Source organism: Juglans regia, chromosome 10, assembly GCF_001411555.2.
Source record: "Juglans regia cultivar Chandler chromosome 10, Walnut 2.0, whole genome shotgun sequence".
NCBI lineage: Eukaryota > Viridiplantae > Streptophyta > Magnoliopsida > Fagales > Juglandaceae > Juglans > Juglans regia.
The window spans coordinates 15,656,946-15,683,767 of NC_049910.1; the positions used below are offsets into that span (position 1 = coordinate 15,656,946).

The 26,822-nt window shown below is 34.5% G+C and overlaps 1 protein-coding gene across 1 annotated transcript; it reads left to right on the forward strand.

Annotated features, from left to right (window-relative positions):
* The first annotated feature begins 1,459 nt into the window (after positions 1-1,459).
* On the forward strand, positions 1,460-5,231 carry LOC109007999 (protein Mpv17). The gene is made up of 6 exons (XM_018987919.2): positions 1,460-1,794; positions 3,548-3,703; positions 3,800-3,932; positions 4,128-4,167; positions 4,743-4,889; positions 4,977-5,231. Exons 1-5 carry the CDS (start codon positions 1,525-1,527, stop codon positions 4,828-4,830), a joined length of 687 nt encoding a protein of 228 aa, XP_018843464.1. The 5' UTR covers positions 1,460-1,524; the 3' UTR covers positions 4,831-4,889; positions 4,977-5,231.
* Positions 5,232-26,822: the final 21,591 nt, after the last annotated feature.

Sequence of the window (26,822 nt, forward strand, 5' to 3'; positions counted from 1 at the left end):
GAGTTCTATCTAATATGAACATTCAAGCAAACCATCCTCACACCAACTTTCCAGCTCCACATATTTATTGAAATTGACAAATCTTGTTGGTGAAAACTTCACATATATGATAGTATCCCTAATTTTTATTACAAAGTCATAAGCATCTTTCAAGATGTCAGTAATAATCAAGTTCAATATATGAGCAAGCACACTACATGTGAAGAAATTTTTCCACCCAAAATGGTATAATTCTTCTCATTTATCATCCGCCTTATGTAATCAACAACAATATTATTAGATGATGCATTATTAAGGGTGATGGTCAAAATTTTATGAATTCTCTACTCTTTCGATTTCGAGTACAACATCCATAGTTTCACCATATGGTTAGAAATTTGGATTAAAGTAGTATTTTCTTAAAGTTTGGCGAGATAACTCGATCAACTATGACTGTTTCTGCCACTAAAAGTTTGACAAAATTCACTTTGGTAACATTAACTTAGGGGACCAAATAGATGTGTTATTTTCTCCCATCCATGGCATTTCTTTAATCCAAATGCAATAACTTAGAGCATTTGGAATTAAAGAAAATTAATTTTTCATGTGGCAGATAGACTACTACATGTTTTTCATTAAGTAAAATGAACAGAAGAATTAAAGAAAATTTTAAATTTTTCATCACACAAGGGATTATTCCTAAAAAGTTCATTCGAGGCAAAGCACATGAGGCTACAAATCCAATTATCATTAAACGAATTATAGGTAACAAAACTCTAGATGTATACGTAAGACATACCCTTTGTTGTTTGTAATTTATTGGCACTGACAAGTGAGTATTAGGTTTGTAATTTCTGTTAATTAATTAAAAGAGCAATGTTCTCCGACTTTCCAAACTTTCACACATTATATTTTTATAAATTTTTAATATTTTTTTAAAATATTTGTTTGAATTTATTTTTTTAAATTAATTTAATTCTTATATTTACTATTCATATATTAAATATTTGACAAAAGAAAAAAAAATTAAAAAAATATGATGTGTAAAAGTTGTATAAATAATAAAAAATTGTGTAAATTTTTTCTAATTAAAAAGATTTAGACAAAGATACAATTTTACAAATATTACCTTAAAGATTTGAGTAGTGCTGAGGGTGTAGTTCGAAAATGGTTTTCGAGAAAATTATTTTCTTAAAAAAACTTTTTTATAGATTTTTTTATATATTTTAATATTTTAAAAAAATCATAATATTATTAAAAAAACACATTCTTAATTACTAGATAAAAAATAAAAAGTGTCCGGACTCATGTCGAGCCAACTCCGGGTAGCTCTATCATGTTTTTAAAAAATTTTAATGGAAATTTTATATTGTAATTCTTTTTTATTAAAAGAAGATTGATTTTTTTATTTCCTAATAAAGATACGAGTTTGGAAAATAATCTACCATCAGGAGTCAGGACCATCAGGATGCACCATGCCTGCCTACAGTCTTCTAAAAAAATCTTTCTTTTTGGGTATTCTATTACTTCTTGCTGCTTTCAGCAATGGACGCTTTGGGCGGAGGCCTTGGCGGGCTATGGGGCTTAAACTCCCCCTTCCGGAAAAGAGCTGATACCGGATCCAAATCCAATTCCAAATCCTCCGATTCCGTCGAGGCGACTGGCAGAGCCGGTTACCGCTTCCCATTGAAGCAAGCCGTCACGGCTGGCTCACTCGCTCTCGCCGGCGACACTATTGCTCAGCTCAGTGAGCGTTGGAGGAAAGGAAAAGCGCTGAACCAGAACTCTGTCTCTGATTCCCATGGCTTCACAAAGGTTAGAGGAGCATTGTGGTTTTTTCTTTTTTCCTCTCTTTCTCCTTTTGTTGGGGTTTCTTTTATTCCGTTTTAAGTTGCTGAATGTTTTGAGAGTTATGCTTTGTTTTCCTCTATTTGGTGTCCAATTGAAGTATTTATCTGTTTGTTTGGCTTCTTAGAAAAACGTTGTTTAAAGTAGAGAAAATGACAATTTTGTGAATTTTGGAGTTGTTGAATGCCTTTTTGTTGTTCGTTCAAATTTTCTTTGCCGTTGGTAGCTAACAGCTCTTTAAGTGAATTTTCTCTTTTCTTTGAGTACGCACATTTCTGTTATATGCTCTCTTTGGTTGCTCAAAACCTAGAATCTTTTTCCAGTTTAGACTGTTCTGGGCGTAGCAAAGCCAAGGGTTCGAGAGAGATACATGAGCTAGTTTTTTACAGTTGCGCCTTTGTTCTTACGTAAGTTAGGCATGTGACTTTCAAAATCCAATATAGCATGACCCTAAAATTCTAGAGAATGTTAAGAATTTAAGATGAATTTTATTTTTCATCTGTCTATGGCTATCTATATAGCTAAATATCCACATTGACGCCAACTGAGTTTCCTACTTCTAATCTATTCTTCATATTTGCTACCGCTGTAACAAGGGCTGGTTCTTGATTTCAGCGGTTTGACCTATACTGTAGCAGTGGCGGAGTCAAGATTTAAATTCAGTTGGTGCAAAATTTAACTAAGATTTATATTCAGTTGGTGCAAAATTTAACTAATATAAATAGATAGAAATAATAATTTATTATGATACTATTTTTTGGCTTTCGGTTTGTCATATTTTAAAACCATTTCATCACTAATTCTACAAAAAACAAAAATGTCTCCTTCAATATATGTAACAATATTATCGATTATGCAATCGATTTTCTATGATGTTGTAACAAAATATCTATCTCAAATGTTTTTTCTTCAAGGTATCCCCGTTGAGTTATAGGAGGGATGCTTTAAATGGTGATAATGAATGAGTCATTCAGGATGTTTTGAGAGTTTTGATGTTTTTTTCAAATACTTGGACTACTAAGTAAATAACTTTTACTATTTTTTGTTTGAGAGTATAACTTTTAATGATTAAAATTAAAAGAAATTAAAAAAATTAAATTTTATATATAAGCTAATAACTAGTAAAATTTTAGTCTGTGCAATTGCACCCACTTTGCCACTGCAATCTAATACCCTGTCTTTGGTATTGTATATATTGGAGAAGTTTTGGCCTCGTTTGGTTACGCAGTTTAGATGAGATGAGATGAGATGTTTTGTTGAAAGTTGAACGAATAAAATATTGTTATAATATAAATATTTAATATTATTTTTGTTTTGGGATTTGAAAAAGTTGAATTGTTTATTATATTTTGTATGAAAGTTTGAGAAAGTTGTAATGATTATATAAGATGAGATGAGATGAGATATTTTGGTTTTGTGTAACCAAACCAGCCTACTTTCATGGGATATGGAAAATGATGTACATGCAAGCCCTGTGCAAGCCTTTTGGAAAAAAAAAATTGGGGCCCACTATAAAAATCACTATTCTATGATCAATCTCCTTTCTCAAAGGGCTTGCACGTTCTGGGCCTATAATCTAGCATTATACGGCATATTTTCGCCCACTCTCAATTTCTAGTTTACTAATTATAGTTAGATGGTTTCTTTCTATATCGTTTTGGTATTTAATCTAATCGCTCACATCCCTAAGTTCCATCTTTAACCAAAATCTTTCTCTTAGGATGCAATGTCGACTCTCCTTTCAGACCACGATTGGCTCCGTGCCCTGCGGATGATTTCCTATGGGTTTCTTTTCTATGGCCCTGGTTCTTATGCATGGTACCAGTACCTAGACCATTGTATGCCAAAGCAAACGGTGGAGAATGTAATGCTGAAGGTACACTCCTTTTGAATTTTCACAATGAGTATTTTTATTAATATAAGTTATTTAGAAAATGAATGGAAAATCCTTTATAGTTCTATTTACTTGCAGGTTCTATTAAACCAAATTGTGCTTGGTCCATCTGTGATTGCTGTTGTTTTTGCATGGAACAACTTGTGGCAGGGGAAGTTCTTACAACTGCCGGAAAAGTACCAGAAAGATGCTCTTCCGACATTACTTTACGGTAAAAAGGACCTTTGACTTAATACTTATCTAACATTTGTGGTTATCCTGATCAATGGTTGCTTTCAATGTCATTTGATCCCAGAAATATCACATACATTACTTATTACCAACATTAGGTTTACCTATAAAAAAATCGATATGTTAGCTTGATAATGTGGTCCTGATTTCCCGTAATTTGATTTTATTTGTGCAGGATTTAGATTCTGGATCCCTGTCAGTGCATTGAATTTCTGGTACACTTTGACATCTTTCTCTGTTGTATTCCCCCCTTATTATAAGTTCTTATGATCAAGAAAAGCCCTGGTGCCTGCACAGGTCCTAAAATAATAGAATTTCTTTGTGTTTTGAAAAAAGGGTATGGGGAGAAGAAAGCTGAAAAAGAAATTTTGGGTTTTGACCCACATCTGGTGACTGGTAAGGGTCAAGAAGTGTGATAAATTCATACTTGAGTTTTCGTGTAAAACGAACAGGTCTTGCCTCTCAAAACATATTTATTAGGAATAACGAGGATGTAATTTGGTGTCTCGGTCCTTTTCTTTACCGAGTTATGTTCACAGTTTCAAGGTTCAACATGGAGTGAAAAAGCTTTTACAGACTATATTCCCTACTAGGGGATACTTGTTGCATGCTTTTCTGTTTATAGAACTCCTGAACTATACTGCCTTTAACTGGAGGTTGAAACTCATCTTGAAATGAGTTCAAACTTAAAATGCACTGAATTCAATCATCATACGATTAACCGGTACTTTGGTGATTTTAGCATCTAACTCAACATGCCTTGGCCATTGTGCAAATGGCATCTTTACAGGGTGGTGCCACTTCAAGCCCGCGTAGCTTTCATGTCCATGGGCTCCATCTTCTGGAACTTCTGTTTGTCTTCAACTATGAGCAAGTAACTCATTTACATGAGTTCAGTTAATGACTTGGTACCAGCATGTGGAGTTTTGAGCACGAGGTATTTTCTCATTGAATCTCCTTTCCTTAATTCAAGATGATTACTTTGGTTGTTAAAACGTGAATTCTGTTTTTTTCTTTTTTGTAGGTTAATTTGTGGGCTGAAATAGGATCTAGTTAAGAGCACTGGAAATTGGGAGCGGTGATTTTAATATTTTTTTCATTTTACTTGGTTGGCAACACATTCTCATCAAATTTTCTTATCAATTCTGTCCTCGTGAATTCGTTTGGCTCTAGAACCACAAACACAGGGTTTTTGCTCATGATTGTGTTGGTACATTTACTGAAATACGTGTAACTGCTGTGTTCATTTATTTATGTGCCCATTTCCCATTCTTTTGTGTTTCTTTTGTTTTGGTTTGGCGTCCACATTGAATCTAATTATTTATCATCAATTTCATCAAAAAATTTCAAAGCTATTGATAATATGTGGGTCTCACTTGGTTTAACAAGCTTGATATATTGTTCAAGTGAAATGACAGCTATTTGTATGAAAAATAGTTTTTCTACTCCAGGAGTAGGAGTATTACAAGTTTACTAGAAGCAACCATCTGCTTTTAGAGAGCACCATTCAGAAAGTTAACCGCATTAGAGTAAAATAAACCCTCTCGAACAATATTCACCACTCGAAAGGGTCAAGATATTAAATATAAATATGTATATCGTTCTGTGACTAAAGGATTTTGTTTTGATGCTGAGAGAATTTGTTAGTATTTGGAAAATGGTTGCTAGGATGTTGGATCTTTGATTTTTCATTTTTCATTTTTTTTTTAATTTTGTAGAAAGTTAATTGTATTTCTGGTTGGCAGGGCCGGCTGTTTATAAGGCAAGTTAGGTGGTTGCCTAAGGCCCTGCAGTGAAAGAAGCCTCAAAAATTACTAAAAGTTAATTATTAAAAAAAAAAAAAAAATTATCTAAACTAAACGAAGTTAACCTTAAAAATTGAAAAAACAAATCAATTCTGAACTCCATGGTAAAAGAAAAAAAAAAAAGGCGTTAATAGGATTTATATAGACTCTGCAATTTCATTTAGAAAAGACAAAAGTCACAATAAAATCTCAAAAAAAAAAAAAAAAAACGTTCCAATCAATCTGTCAAAAAAATTTCAGAACATTTCAAAAATTTTCCTTTTATATCTGAAATTTACAAATTTTATTTCATCTCTCTTGTACTCTAAACTTTAGTCTACAACCTCTAATCTCTAATATTCTTGCAACCATCTTGCTCGTATTTGGCACTGGCCGCCCCTCCCATCGCACTTGCAGATGTTGAGCGACATCTCTATTATGCTATGGTCGACAAAGATAAAGGTAAAACTAAAATTTTGTGTTATATATAGAATAAAATTTTATGGCAATAAAACAGCCACGTGACTTGTCTTCTAGTCTCTAGAACATCTTTTATTTTTATGATTTTTTTGTTTTTTATGTCTTCTTCTTAAAGACTTCAACCGACCATGGCAAGCTACCAATTAAATTCACAGGGCCCATGGGCCATGTATTCCTTGTCTTTTTTGTCAAATTTGATTTTTCTTTTTCGACTTCTATAATGTATAATATATTTCTTGATTTTGAATATTAATATTAATATATTTTATTTTATTTTATTTTGCAGATTAAAAATTTTATAAAAAAGTGATGCTCATCTGTTATATAAAAGTAAATCCCATTTGCTAAACCAGGTTCAATTGTTTTATGTTAATATTTATTTTATTCTAGAATATTCTTACAATATTCATAAGCATAGTAAGAATATTCTAGCCATATTATCAATTGAGAATGAAATATTAGAAAAAATATAAAAATTTAATTGGCAATTTTGCATCTCAAAAAACATGAAGAATAATTTTTAAATAAAAATATACTTTGATACAAGAAAAATGTTACATTTTAACTTCTCGCCTTAGTCTTCAAAATCTATTGAGCCGGCCTGCTGGATGGAGTGTAGAATGAGAGATATTATCTTAGTTTTCTCTAATTTTAGGTGGGTTTTTTTTTTTTTTTCTTTTTGACATAAAAACATCATGCATTTCATCAAATAACAAAATTACAAAGAATTTTATCAACCCAAACAGCTTGGGCAACTGTATGTGGTACATGGTCCCCCACAAAACAATATCATCAATATTCTATGCTAAGCGAGCCAACTTAGGTGCTGCCTCATTACCCAACTTGTTTACATGTTGACAATTACACACTAAAACGTGTCATCAAAGCTTGCACTTCTTTCAGTAGATTCATTCTAGAGTTAGCCTAGAGATACCTGGTTGAAGACAAAATTAATGACCTCGAAGGCATAGCAACTAGTTCCACTGTTTCTGGATCATCAACCTCGTTCTCAACTTTACTTGCTGCCATTATAACACTGCCTCTTTCATCCCTGAGAATAACCTCCACTCCAGCTCTATTTTGGCTAAAGAATATAGCTCAATCAACATTAAGCTTGAGAGAATATAGCTCAATCGACATTAAGCTTGAGAAAACCAGTAGGAGGAGGTTTCCACTTGCACACTGTCTTTGGATTTGAACTTGAAGACTACACCAGCTCGTTGTGGAATTTCTGCAAGGAAAATGGATAAGCAAACATTGTTTAGGTGCAAAAGAAATATTCTCATGAATCCTCTTATTTCTCCTAAATCATAATCCTCATGCAATCTCCGTTTGGATTTAGAGATGAGTTAAGATAGTTCTAGATGAATTGAATAAAATATTGTTAGAATATTATTTTTAATATTATTATTGTTATGAGATTTGAAAAAGTTGAATTGTTTATTATATTTTATGTGAGAATTTGAAAAATGTATAATGATAAGATGAAATAAGTTGAAGTGAGTTTTGAATTCAAACAAGGCCGCCCCTTTTCTTTCAGCAACAACACTATATCCAAAAAACTCCGAGGTTCTACAAATTGGATAAAAATCGAGATGTTAATTTTGGTTATTGGGTTTTAGGTTGAAGGGAAAGGGTACTCAACAATTTTTATATGAGTAATGATATACATACAACACATTATACAACACATTCTTTTATATATATATATATATATATATATATAAAATCAGTTGTTACGGGCCTGTTATGCACGTAAATGTTTCTTGGTTGTTTTGGTGGTCTTTTTCCTATCTGGTTGTTATGGTGTCTCGGCGAAGGGCAAAAAACTAATGCATTGGGTATTTTAGTTTTCATTTCCGAGGTCTGGGCTTGCTTCAGTTTTCGGTTCTTTCTGGAAAATTTAGAAAAAAAAAATGTTGTGCCTATATGTTGGTGTTCTTTTTTTAGAAGATAATCCAATATGCATTCGTAGTGTTATTCCGGAAAATTCTGAAAGGGGAATTAATTGCAAATATGTTGTTCCGTATATTATTGTTTTAAAATTCTAGATTGATGCAACTACAAGATTTAGGCTGGTTTTGATAGTAAATTGAGATGATTTGTTCATAGTGAGATGTTTGAGTTGAGATCAAATGAGTTAGAATGGTTTGAGTTAAAATGTTTTATTGTATTTTAAGAAATGAGAGATAAAAAGTTTAATAAAAATATGATAAATTTAAAATCTTGTTAGAATATAATTTTTTAATATTACTTTTGTTTTGGAATTTGAAAAAGTTGAATTGTTTTTTGTATTTTGTTTGGAATTTTAAAAAAGTTATAATAATTAAGTCATGATTAGATAAAAAAGTTGAAAATTTAAAATTGAAAAGTGTTTGTATTTGTGGTATTTGGATATTGAGATGAGATGAGATGAAATAAGACGGAAGCATCTCAAAATCCAAACCAGGCCTTAGTCGATAGACTCGATATTACAATTGGAACTCCTTGAAATTGTTCTAAACCTTAGTTTGATTAAGAAAAATATTATTCATTATCTTTTTAGCCATTATCCATAATGTGGCATGAAATGCTTGGTAGATAAGTAGAAGATAAGAAATGGTTTTGGAATAATTTGATGCGGTACAAGAGATAATGAAATGATTATGATTATAAAAAGGATGATGTTTATCACATTTATCATCCTCCTAATAAGGAACCAAATGTAGAAGTTGACAATACATACCTTTATCATAGTTCTCCCACTCAATAATCCTTAACGTGTGCATCTAAATCGATACTATGTTTGCATATGCATTCTTGCATCATTATATTCCTTTACTATCTTCTTTTTCGTATGTTATGAGCAACTCTATTATGGTGTTATTAGGTCGGCTCTTATACTTTGCGAGAAAGATTTTGCACCGCATTTGAACCTATACTTTTAAAAGAAAAAAGGTCAATGTTAGAATTTGAGTTCAAATTATTAAAGAATCCAATTATACCTAGAGAGGACCTAATGCTCGACTTGACATTCATTGTACCTTTATAATATTCATTCAATTATGTTATACGTCTCACGTCCATTGTGGGATTTGTGGGATGTTACAAATTCAGGGTATGTTAGTATGGTTTTAGCTTCAAAAGGTATAAAAAAATATCCTTTATGTTGGATATGAAATAAATTTGGTCTAGTCCATTGGAAGCCAATTATCAAGAATAAAAGAAGAGATAAGATGAGAGGTAGAGATAAAATAAGAAAGAGATAAAATCAAAAGAGGTTGACTCAGTTACAAAAATGTGAAAGTGACGCAAGGTAAATATGACTCAGCTACTCCAAGGAATGAAGAAAACCTCTATAAAAAGAGTGGTGTCTCTACAAATCTACGAATTCTTTACAAAAAGAGATTCCTCAAATTATTGGCTCCCATTTCCAGTTGTAGAGACGACTTCTACAACCTCTATTTAACCTTATTGTCTCCATTGTATTAAGATCTATGCGAGGCCACGAGAGACTATAAAATCACCAAATATAGTGGATTACACCGTCAAACGACCTATGGACATAAGCTTTATGTCGAACCAAATCCATGTGTCTCTTTTTTTATTTACATTTTATATGCTTTATTTATTATTTATTTCATGGATGAGAATCCAAGTACCGTATCAACTCTCAAGCCGTCATCGTGGGACATTCAATTGTATTTTTGGGCTCCAATCCCATTGAAAATATGCACCAACAATTTGGCACCATTTGTAGGATCTTAGAAATTTATCGCTCTCTAAATAAATCATCCAGCTCGCAAGATCGCCTCAAAAAAAGTAGATAAGTCTCATTGTTTTTTCTCTTTATCTTTGATGTGCATTTTAATTTAGTTAGGATTGTCGGTAAAAATAAATAGTCATGTATGGCACGTTGTATGAGGTCATGCAACGTGTCGGGCATGTGGGATAAATCACAACAAAAATACTAAAGGATGGAAAACCTCCAATAGGTAAAATTCACTTAGAGACAAACAATCTCCATCACAACAAAAAATATTCAGGGACAAGCAACTTCCACCATGCAAAAATCACTCAATAGCCAACAATCTCAATGAAACAAAAACTGGAAGCACCAGCTAATGACCCTAATTTGCTTCTTTCAAACTTTTTAAGTTTTATTTACACTAAAAAAAAAATTGGTTTTTAGAAGTTTTGCCCACAAAACTCATCAAGATTTCACGAGTATCCCAATGGATGACTAAGTAGGAATGCATTTTGCTTGCTGGTCTTAACCAGCAGCAAGAGACAATCCAAATCCCAAACAAGAGCCTCATGGCAAATGAACGGAGCAAAGAGGATGCACAATGACGACCAACCCCTACTAGACAAAAAAGCTTGGAAACAATCACTTGACCTAGAGCATTAGTTCTAGATTCGCCCTTGAGCACCAACGCTCGCCCGGATCACCAACGCTCTTCCTGAGCAACTAAGTCATCCCGAGCAATAATGCTCGTCTTAACCTACAAAACTCTTCCCTAGCGACAACGCTTACCCAGAGTAACAAAGATCTCTCAAACAACAATACTAGCTTGAGTAGTAGAGGGACCATGACACCCTCAAGCCTCACATGGGCACCTCAAGCCTCACTTGAGCACTACGGGAATCAAATTCTTACCAAAAGTCAACCAATTGGCTTAGGTTTGTAAGTCTCAAACTTGTGATTTGAATTATTTACACTAACCAGTTTGGTTCTTGGTGAAACTTCTTAGAACAACTGGGTTGCCCTAGACTCAAGCACTTGGACCCTCTACAAACCAAGGCTACTACAATCTTGGTGACCAGAGCGCCACCTCAGTGACCAAGGCTAACATGGCCTTGGCCATCGATGTGTGCCCATCAAATGAGTTTACCCTAAGTACTAGCTTGATTCTAGAGATTAGCATGACACCTCAGCGCTTAAGGCTAACAAGACCTTGGCAATTGACGTGCGCCCAAAAAATCGAGCCTAGCCTAAGTACTGACTCAATTATGGCGACCTAGGCAACCATGATTTTGGCGGCAAGCACGCCACCTTGGTGTTCAAGGCTAACACAACCTTGGCGATCGACATATGCCCAACAAATTCAAGCCTAGTCTAAGTACTAGCTCGATCTTGGTGACCAAGTCTACCGCGATCTTGGCAACCAATGTGCCACCCTAGTGATCAACTATCAAGGGTAACATGACCTTGGCGACCGATGTGTGCCCAACAAATTGAGCCCAACCTAAGTACTAGCTCGATCCTAGCGACCAGCATGCCACCTCGATGATCAAGGCCAACACAACCTTGGTGACCGATATGCACCCAAGAAATCGAGCCCAACCTAAGTACTAGCTCAATCCTGGCGACCAAGGCTACAACAATCTTGAAGACCAGCGTGCCACATCAGCGATCAAGGCCAACACGACCTTGACAACTGACGTGCACCTAACAAATGGAGCCCAACCTAAGTACTGGCTCAATCTTGGCAATTAAGGCTAACATGATCTTGGCGACCGGCATGCGACCAAGAAATAGAGCCCAACCTAAGTATTGGCTTGATCGTAGCGACCTAGGTTATCACGACCTTGGTGACCATAACGTAGTCAAGCAAGGCTCTCACCACAACAACAGTTGAGCGAGCCTCCCGCTGGCTCAATGAGAAGTTTCAGCATATGTGCCTGCGATCGTGGCTACCTCTCTCACCATAACTGCTGCCAGTGGGTTACCTCCAAGAACAAGCATTTGAACTTCACAACGTTCTTGCCCGGGTTGTCTTCGAGAACAAATCAACGGGCTTAGAAACTGTCTGAGATGGACCCAGGGGATCGATAGACTCCCTGACCACTTAACACGAGTTAAGACCAACAAACTCTAACTTTAACACTAAAATGACTACACCAATGTGTAATCACCTCAATAAACAAATGAAAACAAAAATGACCACCAAGAATAAGATATGCGCTCTTCACTAACAATAAATAGTCATACGTAATTATCAGTCCTACATTTGATTATCAAGCAAGCGCTCACGCAAACAAACTTCCCAGAGGGCCATCCTCAAAGGCCCTTACCATGAATTTCGTAAGTCTCCTCAAGGTTCGCCTTCGAAAAACCAAGGACAAGTTTCCATAATTTATTTTTTCTACAGCTTTCATAGACTATCTCTATCATGGTTGACTTGAAGATTCTCAAGGCATTCATCTTGGACAAGTCAACCTTAAGAATCACAAGCATCTATTGGATATGAAATCAACTCGGTATAGTCCATTGGAAGCCAATTATCAATAATACGGAAGAGATAAGACAAGAAAGAGATAAAACAAGGAAGAGATCAAGCCAAAAAAGATCGACTAGATATAAAAAGGTGAAAGTGATACAAGGTAAGTAGGAGTCAGTTACTCCAAAAAAGGAGGGGATCTATACAAATCTACAAACTTTCTACACATAGAAACTCCTCAAATTATTGGCTCCCCCTTCCAAATTTACACAGTGAAGAAGTTTTCTCCAACATCCCTTCAATCCTATTTTCTCTATTGTGTTGAGAGCTGTGTGAGGACATGAAAGACTATAAAGTTACCAAACATAGTGGATTTTACCCCCAAACGACCCATAGATGTAATTTGAAGAAGGAGAAGTTTTAAGAAACATTCATGTAATACTAAACTTTGAATACTTTGTGGAAAGGGGATCCATTATTATTGATGAGCCTCCCTCCACCCTTATCTAGACAAAAGTCCTAAACTAAATTATTCAAGACTCTAGTTTGACAATAAATAATATAAATTCGACAAGAGAAGAAATGAAAACTTGAAACATCTAGAAGATTTAGGCAAATTGCATCAAATTGTTAAGGATAAAGTTGCCATCAAATTTTCCTAGAACTAAAACTTGTATGTGGTGCTTACAATTGGAAAAATAAAGTTCACCAATATTATAAAACCATATAAATATCAATAAGGATATAATTGCTAGGCAAAACTACTTAAAAATATGCTTAATAAGTAATCCAGTAGTTTTGTTTAACAAACATGCCAGCAATGAAATTAAACCATTTTTTTTCCATATTTATTATTGTTTATTATTCATGGTATCTTGTAGTTAGCTTATTTTGGTTACCCTCCAAGTGGATTAGTGCCCTGTACTACCTCTTACGATTTGTGGATGTCTTTTTATACGATTTAGTGGTCTCTTGCTATGGGATAGGGCTAAGCAAAAATCTGAAAACTGACTCCCAATCCAATTCTGCTCCGACTCTACTTTGACTCCAACAAAATGGAGTCGGAGTCGGAATTCTTTTTTTAATTTTTCAATCGGATTCGGAGTCGGAGGAGTCGCTAGATCGACTCCAACATTGAATCCGACTCCGATATTGTACATATGTTATAAGAATATGTATTTATTAATATATTTATCATATATACTAGTATTTTTATATAGTTTTATAGCTATAACTTATATAGTTAAATTTAGTAATATACTAGTATGGGCTAATTATTATAAAATAATGTACTTATACTATAATGTAAATAAACTAATAATAGTTTAGTATATCTAAAAATCATAGTATTACAACCATACATAATCAAGTATAGAAATAAGTTAAACACTAATATTGAAAAAAGCCTAGTGTAATAAGTTAATAACACAAAATACTAATTTACTAAAGTATAATAACATGTAATTAGATACAATAGTATAGGTTTTTTATAGAAGTAAACTATACACTAGTATAGAAATAAGTTCATAACACATAATACTAATTTATAAAGTATAATAATATATAATTGTACACTAGAAATAAGTTTACTGTAGAAATAAGTCATAAATAAATTAGACACTAGTATAATATAATAATAGGTAATACTATGGTATAATAACATGTAGTTATACACTATAATATAAGTCTAGCATAAAAATAAGTTAGACTCTTGTATAGATATAAGTCTAATATGTAATAACATGTATAATAACACATGATACTACAGTATAATAACAAGTAATTAGACAATAAAAAAATATGTAATACTATAATATGATAAAATGTAATTAGACACCATAGTATAAGTCTAGTATAAAAAAAGAAAGATAATTAGTATAGAAGTAAATTTGTAGTGAGTGGTTTAGTTTTAGTTTTTAATTTTTGGAAAAACTAAAATTTAAAAGTCCACAAAAATCTTTTTTAAAAATAGGCTAAATATGAAACTAAAATAAAGTCCAAATTTGACTCCTCTACGAGTATAGTAACTGCTCACCCAACTATGGGATATGCATTCCCCAAAGACGATACTTCTCATTAATGCCTTACATTGTATAATATCAGACTGATACCAATCTCAAGACTAAAACATCTTTCGATTGAGCCTTTAATCATCATAAAAAGTGACAACACTATGTTAATTCTTCTATCACATGAGAGCACTCTCAATAGCTTAGGCAAAGTTTGGCTAATATGCCACTTTTTGTCTCATGCCTAATCACTCAAAACTTAGACTTCACATTGGATTAGTTATCTTACTCTATATAATAATATAATATTATTTTTTTAATTTTAGTATATACTTTTTAATTCATTATTTAATTATTTTTAAAATACTTTTTACTTTCATTTTCATAATTTCCAACAATCTCTATATCAAAATACATAAAATCCATCTATCAACCTAAATTAACTTCATAATCTGTCAAACTAAATTTTATAAAAAAATCCATACATTTCCAACTGTAGATAAGTTCATGCTAATGTATCAAAAGTTCATACATTTTCATTTACTAACCTAATACATAATCTGTCACACTAAATTTCTATCATAAAATCCATACATTTTTAGCTACTACATAACTTCATACAAATATATCAAAAGTTCATACATTTCCATCTACCAACCTAATACATAATCTGTCAAACTGATTTTTTATCATAAAATCCATAAATTTTCAACTACTACATAACTTCATACAAATGTATCCAAAGTTCATACATTTCCATCTACCAGCCGAATACATATTCTATCAAACTGAATTTCTATTATAAAATCCATACATTTCCAAGTACTATAAAAAATAAATAAAAAAAAAAAAAAGCAATATAAAGTAGGTGGATTTCCAACACAAAATCCATCCATACATTTCCAACCTAATACATAATGTCCATCCAAGTATAAGTTCATCAAAACAGCAAAACAAAGTAGGATAATCAAAACAACAACACAAAGTAGGTGGATTAAAACAGTAAGTTACCCTAGCCACCATGCAAAAATAACCAAGTAAAATATATTAAGATTGAAATGGTGATCTATTCCTATGTTGCTTTAGGATTTCCATTTGAAGTGACTTGAAGTATTCTTGTTGGACCGTATTCATGTTATCAACATCCAAACTCATGATTTCCATCTCCATTTTCGTCTTCGTAAGGTCTATCATTTCAGTTATGTCCCTCTCAGCCCGACTTACCGCTTCTCATCGCTCAATCATCATTATCTTCCTATTACTTTCCATGTGACTTAACCTTTTATCAAAATCACTAGGTGAAGCTTTTTTGTGTTTTATTTTTCTTTCCCTTTCTTTTTCAATTTTCTTACCTAGTGGCATTGGAAGCTAGAACGGTAGAGCAGCCTCCATTTCTCCTTGTTGGAAAATTATCCATATGCACTTGCTACTTTGGTTGGTGCCCCAATAGGTTCTAACAATGGTCCAAATTAAAAGTGGCTTGTTGTGTCGATCGGTACATTACCTTTGCCTTCTCAATCAAAACAACAATGATAAAAATATAAATACATATTTCAATGAAAATTTATAATAATTAGAGACATACCTTCTCTTGTTCATTAGTACCGCTTAGATGCATTGATTCAACTTGGGCCAAGCAACCACAAAACTTGTTTGTGGCTTTTTGGATGGTTGACCATTGATTAGTCAACGAGATTATAGAACATTCAGGCCGGATAGGTTTTTTAAAGGTATAGAAGTAATTATAGATTCATATCCACAATTAGGTGGACTTTTGGTTCGTCCCCCTAATAGTGGCTATGCTAATGTCGAGCCATCCTGATATAAGGAGGTTGTCTTCCTTCATGGTGAAGGACACACCCCATTGGGATTTCTTAATTCGTGCCCTTACTTCCTCTTCGGGTTGTGTCACTTCAAACTCGATCTCAACATTATCATGCAAGACAGTAACTATAGGGGGTTGTAAATACCTTCTTCACTACTTTGCAAGAGTGTGGTGAAAAAGGGATCGTCCATTATTTGTGAATCCATCCTTTAACAAAATCATAAAATCAACATGCTAATAACCAAATCAACATGGTAGTAACCATGCTAATAAATAAGAAAAATAACCAATCTTAAATCAGCATTCTAACCAATGCAGCATGCCCAACAAAATCATAAAATCAGCATGACCATGCTAATAACTAACATTATCATAACTAAGAAAAATAACCAATCATAAATCAGCATTCTAACCAAATCAGCATGCCCAACAAAATCATAAAATCAACATGCTAATAACCAAATCAGCATGCTAATAATCAAGACAAATAACCAATCATAAATCAGCATTCTAACCAAATTAGCATGCCCAACAAAATAACCAAATCAACATGCTAATAACCAAGAAAAATAACCAATCATAAATCATCATGCTAATAACCAACAAAAATAACCAACCATGCTAAACACCAAAAAAATAATCAAGAAATTTTACAAATCACAACAATAACCATGCTAAGTTGCAACAAAAAAGAGCAAACGATGAAAGAAATAAAATTGAGAGTTAAAAGAAGTGATACAGTACAATGAATGTCAAAAGGGGAGAGTTTTCGTCAAGGAGGAGAGGCTTCATGAGGGCTCCGCAGTGGAGAGAGCGAGGGAGAGGGTTTCGGGAGGGGCTTGAAGGGTGAAGGTGAGTTCACTTCAAGGGGCAGGTTTCAAGAGGTTGGCTTCCATTTGGAGGGGCTTCAGGGGTGAAGGCGAGTTCACTTTAGGGAGGGGCTTTAGGGTGAGGGTTTCTGGGGGTTGGCTTCAGACGGAGGTTGGGGTGATGACGAGTTCATTTCAGGGCAGGGCTTCTGGGGAGGGTTTTTGTAGGTTGGCTTTAGACAAGCTTATGTTCACGGGTGATGGCGAGTTCCCTTCATGGAGTGAGAATCAAAATGAGAAGAAGGTTTTGGAGTGAAGAGTCCTGAAGTTTGAGCGTAGGAGGGGAGGGGAAAACAGGGAAAAGTTACCTGCAAGAATAAAGAGGAGTGAGAAATAATATAATATATATTTGACTAAGTTACTGTTGTTCTCCATATTTCTTGAACTACTGTAGCTATTTGTCAAATTTATATACATATGCCTAATTCAATGCAGGGGGTTTAAGAGGCATATTAGTCAAGATTTAGCTAAAGTTGGACTATAACTAATCTAATGAGAGTGCTCTTAGACATGCTAAAGCAATATCGTATGTACAAAGTATGTGCAACTTTATGAGTGATGAAAAAGGGATACAAGTTTGCAGAGTTAAATATTATCAATTGATTAAACAGTAAAAGATAGATGCCAAAATAACAACTAAGTTAGCATGATGAATAAAAATTAAAGTACACACATTTCAATTTGGAAGTATAATACACAAATCTCGGTCCAATGCTTTTCCACAATTCTGCATGATTTATCGATACGAGGTGGTGTGAAATGAAACTCCTGAGTCCAACACTCAATCATCGACTCGACTATGAACCGCAAAAAGTGGATTATCTTGTTAATCCTTAGTCACTACATTTGCAACTTCATGCTCAGTCTTCTTCCGATTCTGCATTGGTCTTTTTTTTTATAACGTTATGTGCAACTGATCTTGATACTGAATGACACCAATAACTTGTTGATCTAGAAGGTTCTAATTCTCATCTTCCATGTCATCGGCTTCTTCCCCAACAAAAGAATATGAAGTTTCTTCCCATATAGATAATTCTCAATCTATATCCTCCAATACATGAAATCTATACCGTCAAACTTTTCGATTCCAAACACCTTTTCTTCTTCTCCCACCATCATTCTCACTTAAGCCCTAACCTGACTCCTGATGCCATTTGTAGAAACGATAAGAGAAAAAACAAAAAATCGAATTAATCACACATGACACAAAGTTTATGTAGTTCAGCAATGTACTTATGTCCACCAAGGTGCAGAGAATTTTATTTTAGATGATAACAAAAATACTTCACTTGGGCATATCGGTCCAAGCCTTCACTCCATGGCTCAAGCCTCATTGAAAATCCATAAAAAAAGGGTTACGAATCCTTATTGGGTTGAGTCATCAACCGGGCTACCCACAAACAAAATTAGGCCCACAAAAATGCCCAACAATTATTACCTATTTGAGTAATGCTGGATACAATCCTAACGTATGCAATACTCATGCATTCCCTTTAAAAGAAGTGGGGTCTACCATAAAAAAGTTAGTTTTTTTTCCTGTGGGTCTCAGACTTGTCCATATTTTTTCAGTAGGAGTATGCAGGACTTGCATACTCTAGGGTTGTATAAATCATTTTCCATTTTAGAATAATATAGGTTGACTAATTACAGAAAATGTGCTTTTATGAAATTTAGAAATACTTGGAAGTGTTATGGAATATATATAGGGTTCCACGGTTAAGTGTTATAATATCTTACATAATGTTTTGAATTATGTTACTTTTAAATACTAGTTGTTTATATACTTCTAAAAAAGTTGTGACTAGTTTTGGAAAGGAAAACTTATATTTGAAGGTGTTTAGAAATCTTATAAATGGTGTGTGTCCTTTTTTAGGTTATGGGCGGATTTATTATGACTTTTTCTTGAAAACCACTTAGTAAGACTTTTAGAATAAATTATTTTATCTCATTAAAAAATGCCCTTGTTGATTTTTCTGCACTATAATAGTTAAATTTATAATTTAGTAATAATTTTTTTACATGAAATATGTAGCCATGAGCCTTTTGTACTCCAATAGTTTTTGTGTTCTTGTTATATCATTTATGTTATTGCTCCTATTTATTTTGGATATATATTGCCTTGCATTAAAACCCTAAAACTCTATCTGATTATGTTCTGTTGTTATTGTTACCAACTTTCTATTTTGAGTGCATTCATTCGGATAACATAATGGTATTTCTGTCAAAATCTTTCTCGAATGCACACTCAGGATCGAGTGGTGAGTTATGATAGGGGAAAATCTCACTTTCTTTTGACTTAGTTCAATTAGGCACTAGCTAAGCTGTGGCACAACCATTTCATGGGACTTTCATGAATTACTGCTGAAGCGGAAAATTTTCTGATGATCATAAATTATGTATGTAATTGTTAATGAAAATCTGAAAATTCCTTCCTACTGTAAAAATAAATTTTTGGTTCTATCATTGGCTCATGTATTGCACATTAGTATAATTTTATTGTTTACTGAGTGGTTAAACTCATTTAATTATTTTATTTTCTTCAAATGAAGTTGAGGAGAATGTTGTGGGACAAAACTAGGTGCGGCTTTTGGGAGGGATAGCTGATAAGAGAGTTTTCAATAAATGTCTACTGGAAGTGAATATAATAAAAGTTTAAGGAGTGGTTTGAATTCAGAGATGAGTTGAGATAGTTTGTGAATAGAAGAATAAAAGTTGAATTGTTTATTATATTTTGTGTGGAAATTTGGAAAAGTTGTTTCGGGATTTGAAAAAGTTAAATTGTTTATTATATTTTATGTAAGAATTTGAGAAAATTGTAATAATGATATGAGAAGAGTTGGAGTTTCTTTTTTAGACTTTAGCTTATTAATATTATAAAACGAGTATAGTTTATTAAAGGAAAAAAGTTGTATATTTTTTTATGTGGAATTTATTTGAGTGGAAAATAATCACCTTCAAACCTAAGAATGTGGGACATGATAGTTTGGTATTAGAGACATGTTTGTATTCAACGACATATGTGGGATCATGAGCAATGGGTGTGACACTCCCAAACCTCCGCTTGGAATGTGACGGAAACTTAGAGCGTCAGGACAAACAAGACAACGTTACATACCCCCGTATCTAATAGTAATATACAATGCATCCTAGAAATATAACTAGCAGTATGCAATAATCGCAGTGGAAAATAAGGGTGATAAAGAAGTTATGCTAGAATAACTAAATCATCTCAATAATATAGATTGAACCATAAGTTTCAAAACATCAGGTAGTTTAATCGTAGTACAAAATATCTAGTTCTCCAAAAGGATCTAAACCAATTGCTTCATGCGTTCTATAGCACGAAGAGTTAGGGTTAGAAATATCAAGATAAGATCAAGTCTCATGTCAATGTCTCGTTCCCCCTCAATCCTCTTTATCCACTAGTCTATTGGGTCCATCTGCATCTACAATTTCTATCATTTCGAATGAACTGATAGTGGGTCCACAAGGGATGAGATTTACTTGAAATGCATGCAAATGCAGAAAATTGTATTTGTCTTCCAATCAGATTTTTCAAGGAAATAGATTTTGATGCACGTTTTCTTACAGAGAACATATGTAACACCCCGCTTCCCAAAAAGACATTTTAGAATTTTTGGGGAGCCAGTGTGCTACTACTAAACTTGAATTTAAAAGCTTTTTTTTTTAACAACGCGCTAAATGCGAAAGATTTCCATAAATAAAATTTACAGCTTTAATAAATACTTAAAATCCAAAATAGAGTCTGCGGAAGCACTTATTAAAAAAAATACGGAAGTCTCATGTGCTTATCAAAATAATTTATTTAAAACTTAAACCACAAAAACTAATTACAGCATAATTTGTCTAGGCCTCTGCCTCGCCTCCCGAGGTCAAGTCCTGTCCTGCAGTCTCATCCTCATAAATGTCATAACCTGGGGTGATTTAAAAACATAAAAATATATAAAAAAGTCGAATACTCAATGAGCAACACATCATACAGTAAACATAATAAACATAAGGTTTCTTAGAAAATGTGTATACTCATAATACATACGTAAATAACATGAACATGAATATGAACTTATATTTCACTTATCATAGGCCGTTATCCACTGTTGACCCTCGTGAGTTAGGGTTAGCCAATCTAAGTAGATTCTGATTCCATCTATGGCTGCGGGTTGTGGAGTCTATACGTAAGGAAGACATACTGGGTGCACTACCAACATGTACGACCTAGCAATGCAATATACCCATAACATAGGTAGTGTCGTCATATCATAACATAGGCCATTACATATCTTATCATAACCATACTTGCATACTTGTCATATCATAGGTTTCAAAAGAAATCACATGCATACTTGTCATATCATAGATTGCAAATGAAATCACATTCTTTCAGTATTTCCGTGATACATGTTTTCTCACATAAAATCATAATTTTTCATAAATATTTAATGCATAAATCTTCACAAAAAATCATGCATGGCTTTTTATAAATTATTTTAATGCATCATTCTCATATAAAATCATGACTTTTCATAAATCTTTTGATGGATAATTCCTTTCATAAAATCATGAATTTTCATAAATAACTTCATGCATAACTCTTCGCATAAAATCATGGATTTTCATAATTTTATTATGTCTTGAGTATGTAAAAAGAGGCTTCCAATGGAGGGCATACATGCATAATATTTTTATAAAAGACATGTCGTTTATCGCACATATGTGTAAAGGTATGATCATGCTACTTACCTCATAGTGCTAATATAATATTTTCAGGGCGCGACCAATTACCTTAACACGTACTTCGTAATCAAAACCTGAATTTCTAATTCAGCCTATATTTCCATAAATATTGATCCTTCGTAACTCTATAATCACATTGACTCCATGATATTGACATTAATTCTATATATCTAGAGTTTATATGTCCCACTTAAATTACCCCACATTTGGTCAATTTTCCTAATATAGTCTAACATTTTGTGTGTAACTCTCTTAAATCAATATGCACACATATATATACACACATATACATATATATATATATATATATATATATATATATCCCTTTACGCCCAACACATAAATCTGTCTGTCCGTTAATAACAAGTCTATATTACCTATACAGTATACTATGTAAGTAACACATAATACTCCAACCTATATATTAAAGCCATGGGACTTACTATGTTGATCACACAAGGGAAGGGTGTACTGCGCATTATCACAGAGAGAAAGAGAGATCACTTACAGAGGAGATCGAGCTTGGGCATCCGTGGCTTACAATGGGCTCTAGGTGATCCGTCGGTGGTTTACAGTTAAGGGAATGGTGTAAGGTGCCCGACTGATTTTTCTGTGCAGGTGGCGCAGGCTCTCCCTAGATGTGGAGGTGGCGGGTTCAAGTTGTGGGATTTCTCTGTTTTTGGTGAAGCAAAATAGAGTGTTTTCCGTTGGTGGTTTTAAATGGCTGGGCGACTGTTGTTCTTGGTGCAGGGTGCCAACTGTGTGGCGATTGGCTTCTATTTGGCTTTGCGCAATGGCTTAAGGAAGAGGCGTGGAAAACATGGTTGTTTGGGGAGGAGATTCACCGTGTAGAAGTCGGCACATGTGGGACTCTGTTTTGAGGGAGGAACAGAAAGTAGAGGAGGCTTGAATGGTGGTTGTTGGCTCTCCAAGGTGGCAGCGGTTTACGGGAGGAAGCTGCGGCTTCTTGTATATCGATGGTTTCCGTTTGGCTGGGCAGTGGGCTGGTTGTTTTGCGTTGGCTGGCTTACGTGGTCTCTCAATGGTTTGTTGTAGTTGGTGGTTTCATGGTGGGGAGAAGAGCTATGGTTGCAGTTGGTGGTTTCATGGCTTCTGCATGGAATGTGGACTGACCAGGTGCTGCAGCGTGGTCTTCATGGGGTTGGGGGGCAAACATGGTTTTATTGGACATACGTGAGATGGCTCACGGTGCAATTTGTGGAAGATGGACATGGGTTAGGTAGTTTCTATGTGCACTGTGCAGGAGAGAAATACATGTGTATATATAGAGGTGATGGTGTTTACCTTAGAGATAGGGAAGGGAGAGACGTGCATGTCATGGAGTTTATAGAGGAAATCAGTTAGAGATTTTATTATGAAGAGGAATCTAGAATGCTAATAGCGTTTGGAGTCTAACACTCACGAACTTGGAGTTTTTAAAAAAGAAAAATAATGAAAGCTTAACTCTAGGTTAAAATAAATATAACTTATCTGATAACTCTCATATGGGCTTTAACTCATTTATTGAGCTTAATAAAATTATTCATAATTTATCCATAAAAATATAGGATCGGGTCATTACAACATAATTTCATTTCTATCATAAAAACATAACTTTCATCATAAAAATCACATGAATCTTACATTAAACATGACATATGGTAACTACACAATTTTCTATGTCCACCGTGAGTACCTGCTAGTGACCGTAGTACAACTTGCATTGAAAACTATATTGCTTGCAAACTCATTCTTAATGCATTGATAACATAACATAACATAACATAACATCATAACGTGTGTACCCGCCAGCATTAGGTACCATAAAAATATGACTTCACTCCAGTGTTCTTTTAAAAAAACTCATTTGAAGTCTGTTGATTGTTCTTCATCAACTTAGGGGTTACCACTCTATATTTAATCACTCTAGAGTGGACAAAGGAGTTTCACTAGGATACTTCCTCATCCTAACATTTGGGGTCGTGATAAAATAATTTTCAAGTAAATGCTTTCGAAAAAAAATGATTTTCATGGAATGCAAATGAGTGGCACCAAATGATATGACAACTCATGCAAAAATGATAGTTATAAAAATGACATTTATCAATAATTCATAAATAATCGATCAAGGTGTAAGTTAGAGACCAACTTACAGACTACTAAAGTTGTAAGAGAAGTATTGGTTGTGAAATAAATTATGCTAAGTTAGAGTCTAACTAACTTAAGGAAAATAAACAGTGACATGAAAAGACAAAATTATGAAAATGCCCTTAGACGTCTAAATGATACATGCAATCTAAACCTTTGAAACTTGATAACCTATCTCATGAAATGCATGGCATGTACTCTAGTCGATGCCTCACTAATGATCCTTATGAATGCATGCAAAACAAAAATCCTCAAAGGAACACGCTCACCAAAATCCTCAATGAAATGCTTAAAAACCTAACTTTGAGCAAGTTCATCCCAACATTTAGTCACGTTTAAATGAAATCCTCAAATGCTAGCTATACCTTGATGATGCATGATATGATCCTATCTCCAATGACATGCTAAATCATGCATTCTCTTATCCCAATCTGAAGGCTTTCTAAATGCTCACATTTCAAGCCTAAGTAAAACAAACTAATTTCCTCAAATGAAGCATGGTAAAAGTCGAACCATTCACGCTTTGATGATCAAAACAAGATAGAACTTAAAACTAGTCATGGCATGTTTTTCATCTTAATCTAAACCTCCATAAATAATCCTATGATTCAACTATACCACAATTAATCATGCCATAGCTAATTTCCTAAAAAAAATGCATTTAATCTAACCCTATTCTAAATATGCAACTCGGCTACTAAGGATCCTCATGCTCAAAATAACTACTAACGTCTTAGACATAAAAATAATAAGGAAACTAAGATCAAAAGAGGGAATACTCACAAAGATTGGAGCTCTTGAAACTTTCCACTCAAACTCTAAGAACTTCTCAAGAACACTAAGATCACTTAAGAACACTAAGATCACTTAAGAACACTTAAGATGAAGTGAGGAATAAGTGAGGTGAAGAGGGATTTATATAGCCCAAGAAGTGAAGGTGGCATTGGGCATGGGTGCTTCCTCATTGGGCGGTTTGGGTGGTAGCTCATGATGCCTCTCAAGCTTAGCTTCTCCATGTAGGTTAGCATGATGGTGTCTAGGTTGTAAGAGAATCAACCAAGGGGGAAGAGATAGAGAGATAGTTGTCGTGTAGGGTGACGAGAGAGAAAAGGTGGTGTAATTAATACTAGGGTTTAAACCCCTTAATGACTGGCGGTTAGGGTTAAGGCAAGGGTTAGCAAGTTTTGTCTTATTCTATTGTCTCTTTCTCTTGGTTTCTAGTGGCTAGGCAAAATGTAATCAAGTGTCATCTATGGTGGCTCAAATGGTGGTGATTGGGGGGTTAAGAGGTGACCTAAAATACAAGAAAATAAATAAGGGTTGGTCCAAATTCGTAAGGGTAAAATCGGTATTTTGAAAATATTTAGGGTTTCGGCTAAGGTTTTCCATAATCAACTGTAAGGAATTCTTTACAGAAAATTCATGGAACTAAAGACAAAATTATCCTTGAAAATAATATGGGCTAAGGGTATTTTGGTCCATTGCACACAAAGTACACATGGTTGCCAAATGAAACGGTTTTAGGGTTTGACATGTCACCACACAAAATGACATGCACTAATGCTCAATAAAATGCAAGTATGGTTAATGAATGCCAGAAATGGATGATCAAAGAAGGAAAATTCGAATCAGAACTCGAAGAAAGAAATCGAACTACACTTGCCTAATGAAAGTCATCATTCTACTGGCTCATTTGGATAGTAAGATGAGATTAGACGGTTTTAGATGAGTTGAATAAAATAATGTTAATATATATATATTTTTTTAATATTGTTATTGTTTTGGGGTTTGCAAAAATTGAATTATTTATTATATTTTTTGTGGGAATTTGAAAAAATTGCGTGTGCATGTCGCTGTGCAGACGGACAAAGTTGGTTAGATTAATAACTAGTCATCCGATAAAATGAAACCCAAGGCAAGAGGCATAAAGGCTTACTGTCGTGGCATCTAGAGGGGCGGAGCATGGCAGAGCAGTGGCAGCATGCGGTGGCAGTGGTGAAACTGACTGAACAAAGGGGTTAAAAATGGGTTTCTTTTAACAAAGATGCCAGATCCAACTTGCTAGTGGGTGAAGGTAAGGATTTTTGCGGTGGGGTGTGGCGGAGCACTGTGGGACAGCGGCTACGGTGAGCTTTAGCTCACGGGTTGGATGGAACCCAGGGAAGGAGACGACCAGAAAGGGAAGTGGGGTACACGGGGGTGGTTGCGCGGCCACTAGAAGACTGCTGGGAGTGGTAGCACACGGCGGAGCACCACGGCGTTAGGGAAAAATTAACCCTAAGAGTTTTGTAAAGCAGATCAGAGGGTGGGGAAAAACTAGAACACGATTTTGAGGGAGGAGGAAGTCATTTGAGGGGTAGCTTGAGGGAAGAGGAGCTCGACCTATTTATAGGCCGAGGGGTGGTTCTCGGCAATTGTAACTGCGACTATGATTGGGGGTGCAGGGCGACACGGGCTTCACGAACATCGCACGAGTGGCGTGCAACAAGTGGTGGGCAGTGGTGGTGAGCAGCTGCCATGGCTGAGGCTACACGAGGCGCCAGACAAGGAGGCATTGCAAGTCACGGGCGTGGCAGGAGGAAGGAAGAAGAAGAAGAAAAGAAATAAGAAAGAAAAGAAAGAAAGAAAGGTGGCTTCAGTGGGAGAAAAAGAAAATGCTAGGGCTTTTCACCCTACACGCCAAAACGACGTCGTGCTAGGGGAAAAAATTTTCACTTCCTCATGCCACTAAATGACGCCGTTTTGAAGGAGGGGCTGAGCCCAATTACCCTCTCTTTCAGGCCTAAAAATTGGTCTA

Coding starts and splice junctions, on each gene's coding strand:
- LOC109007999 (XM_018987919.2), top strand. CDS start 1,525: ATGGACGCTTTGGGCGGAGGCCTTGGCGGGCTATGGGGCTTAAACTCC. Junction 1,795..3,547: donor ATTCCCATGGCTTCACAAAG/GTTAGAGGAGCA, acceptor TCTTTCTCTTAG/GATGCAATGTCGACTCTCCT. Junction 3,704..3,799: donor TGGAGAATGTAATGCTGAAG/GTACACTCCTTT, acceptor ATTTACTTGCAG/GTTCTATTAAACCAAATTGT.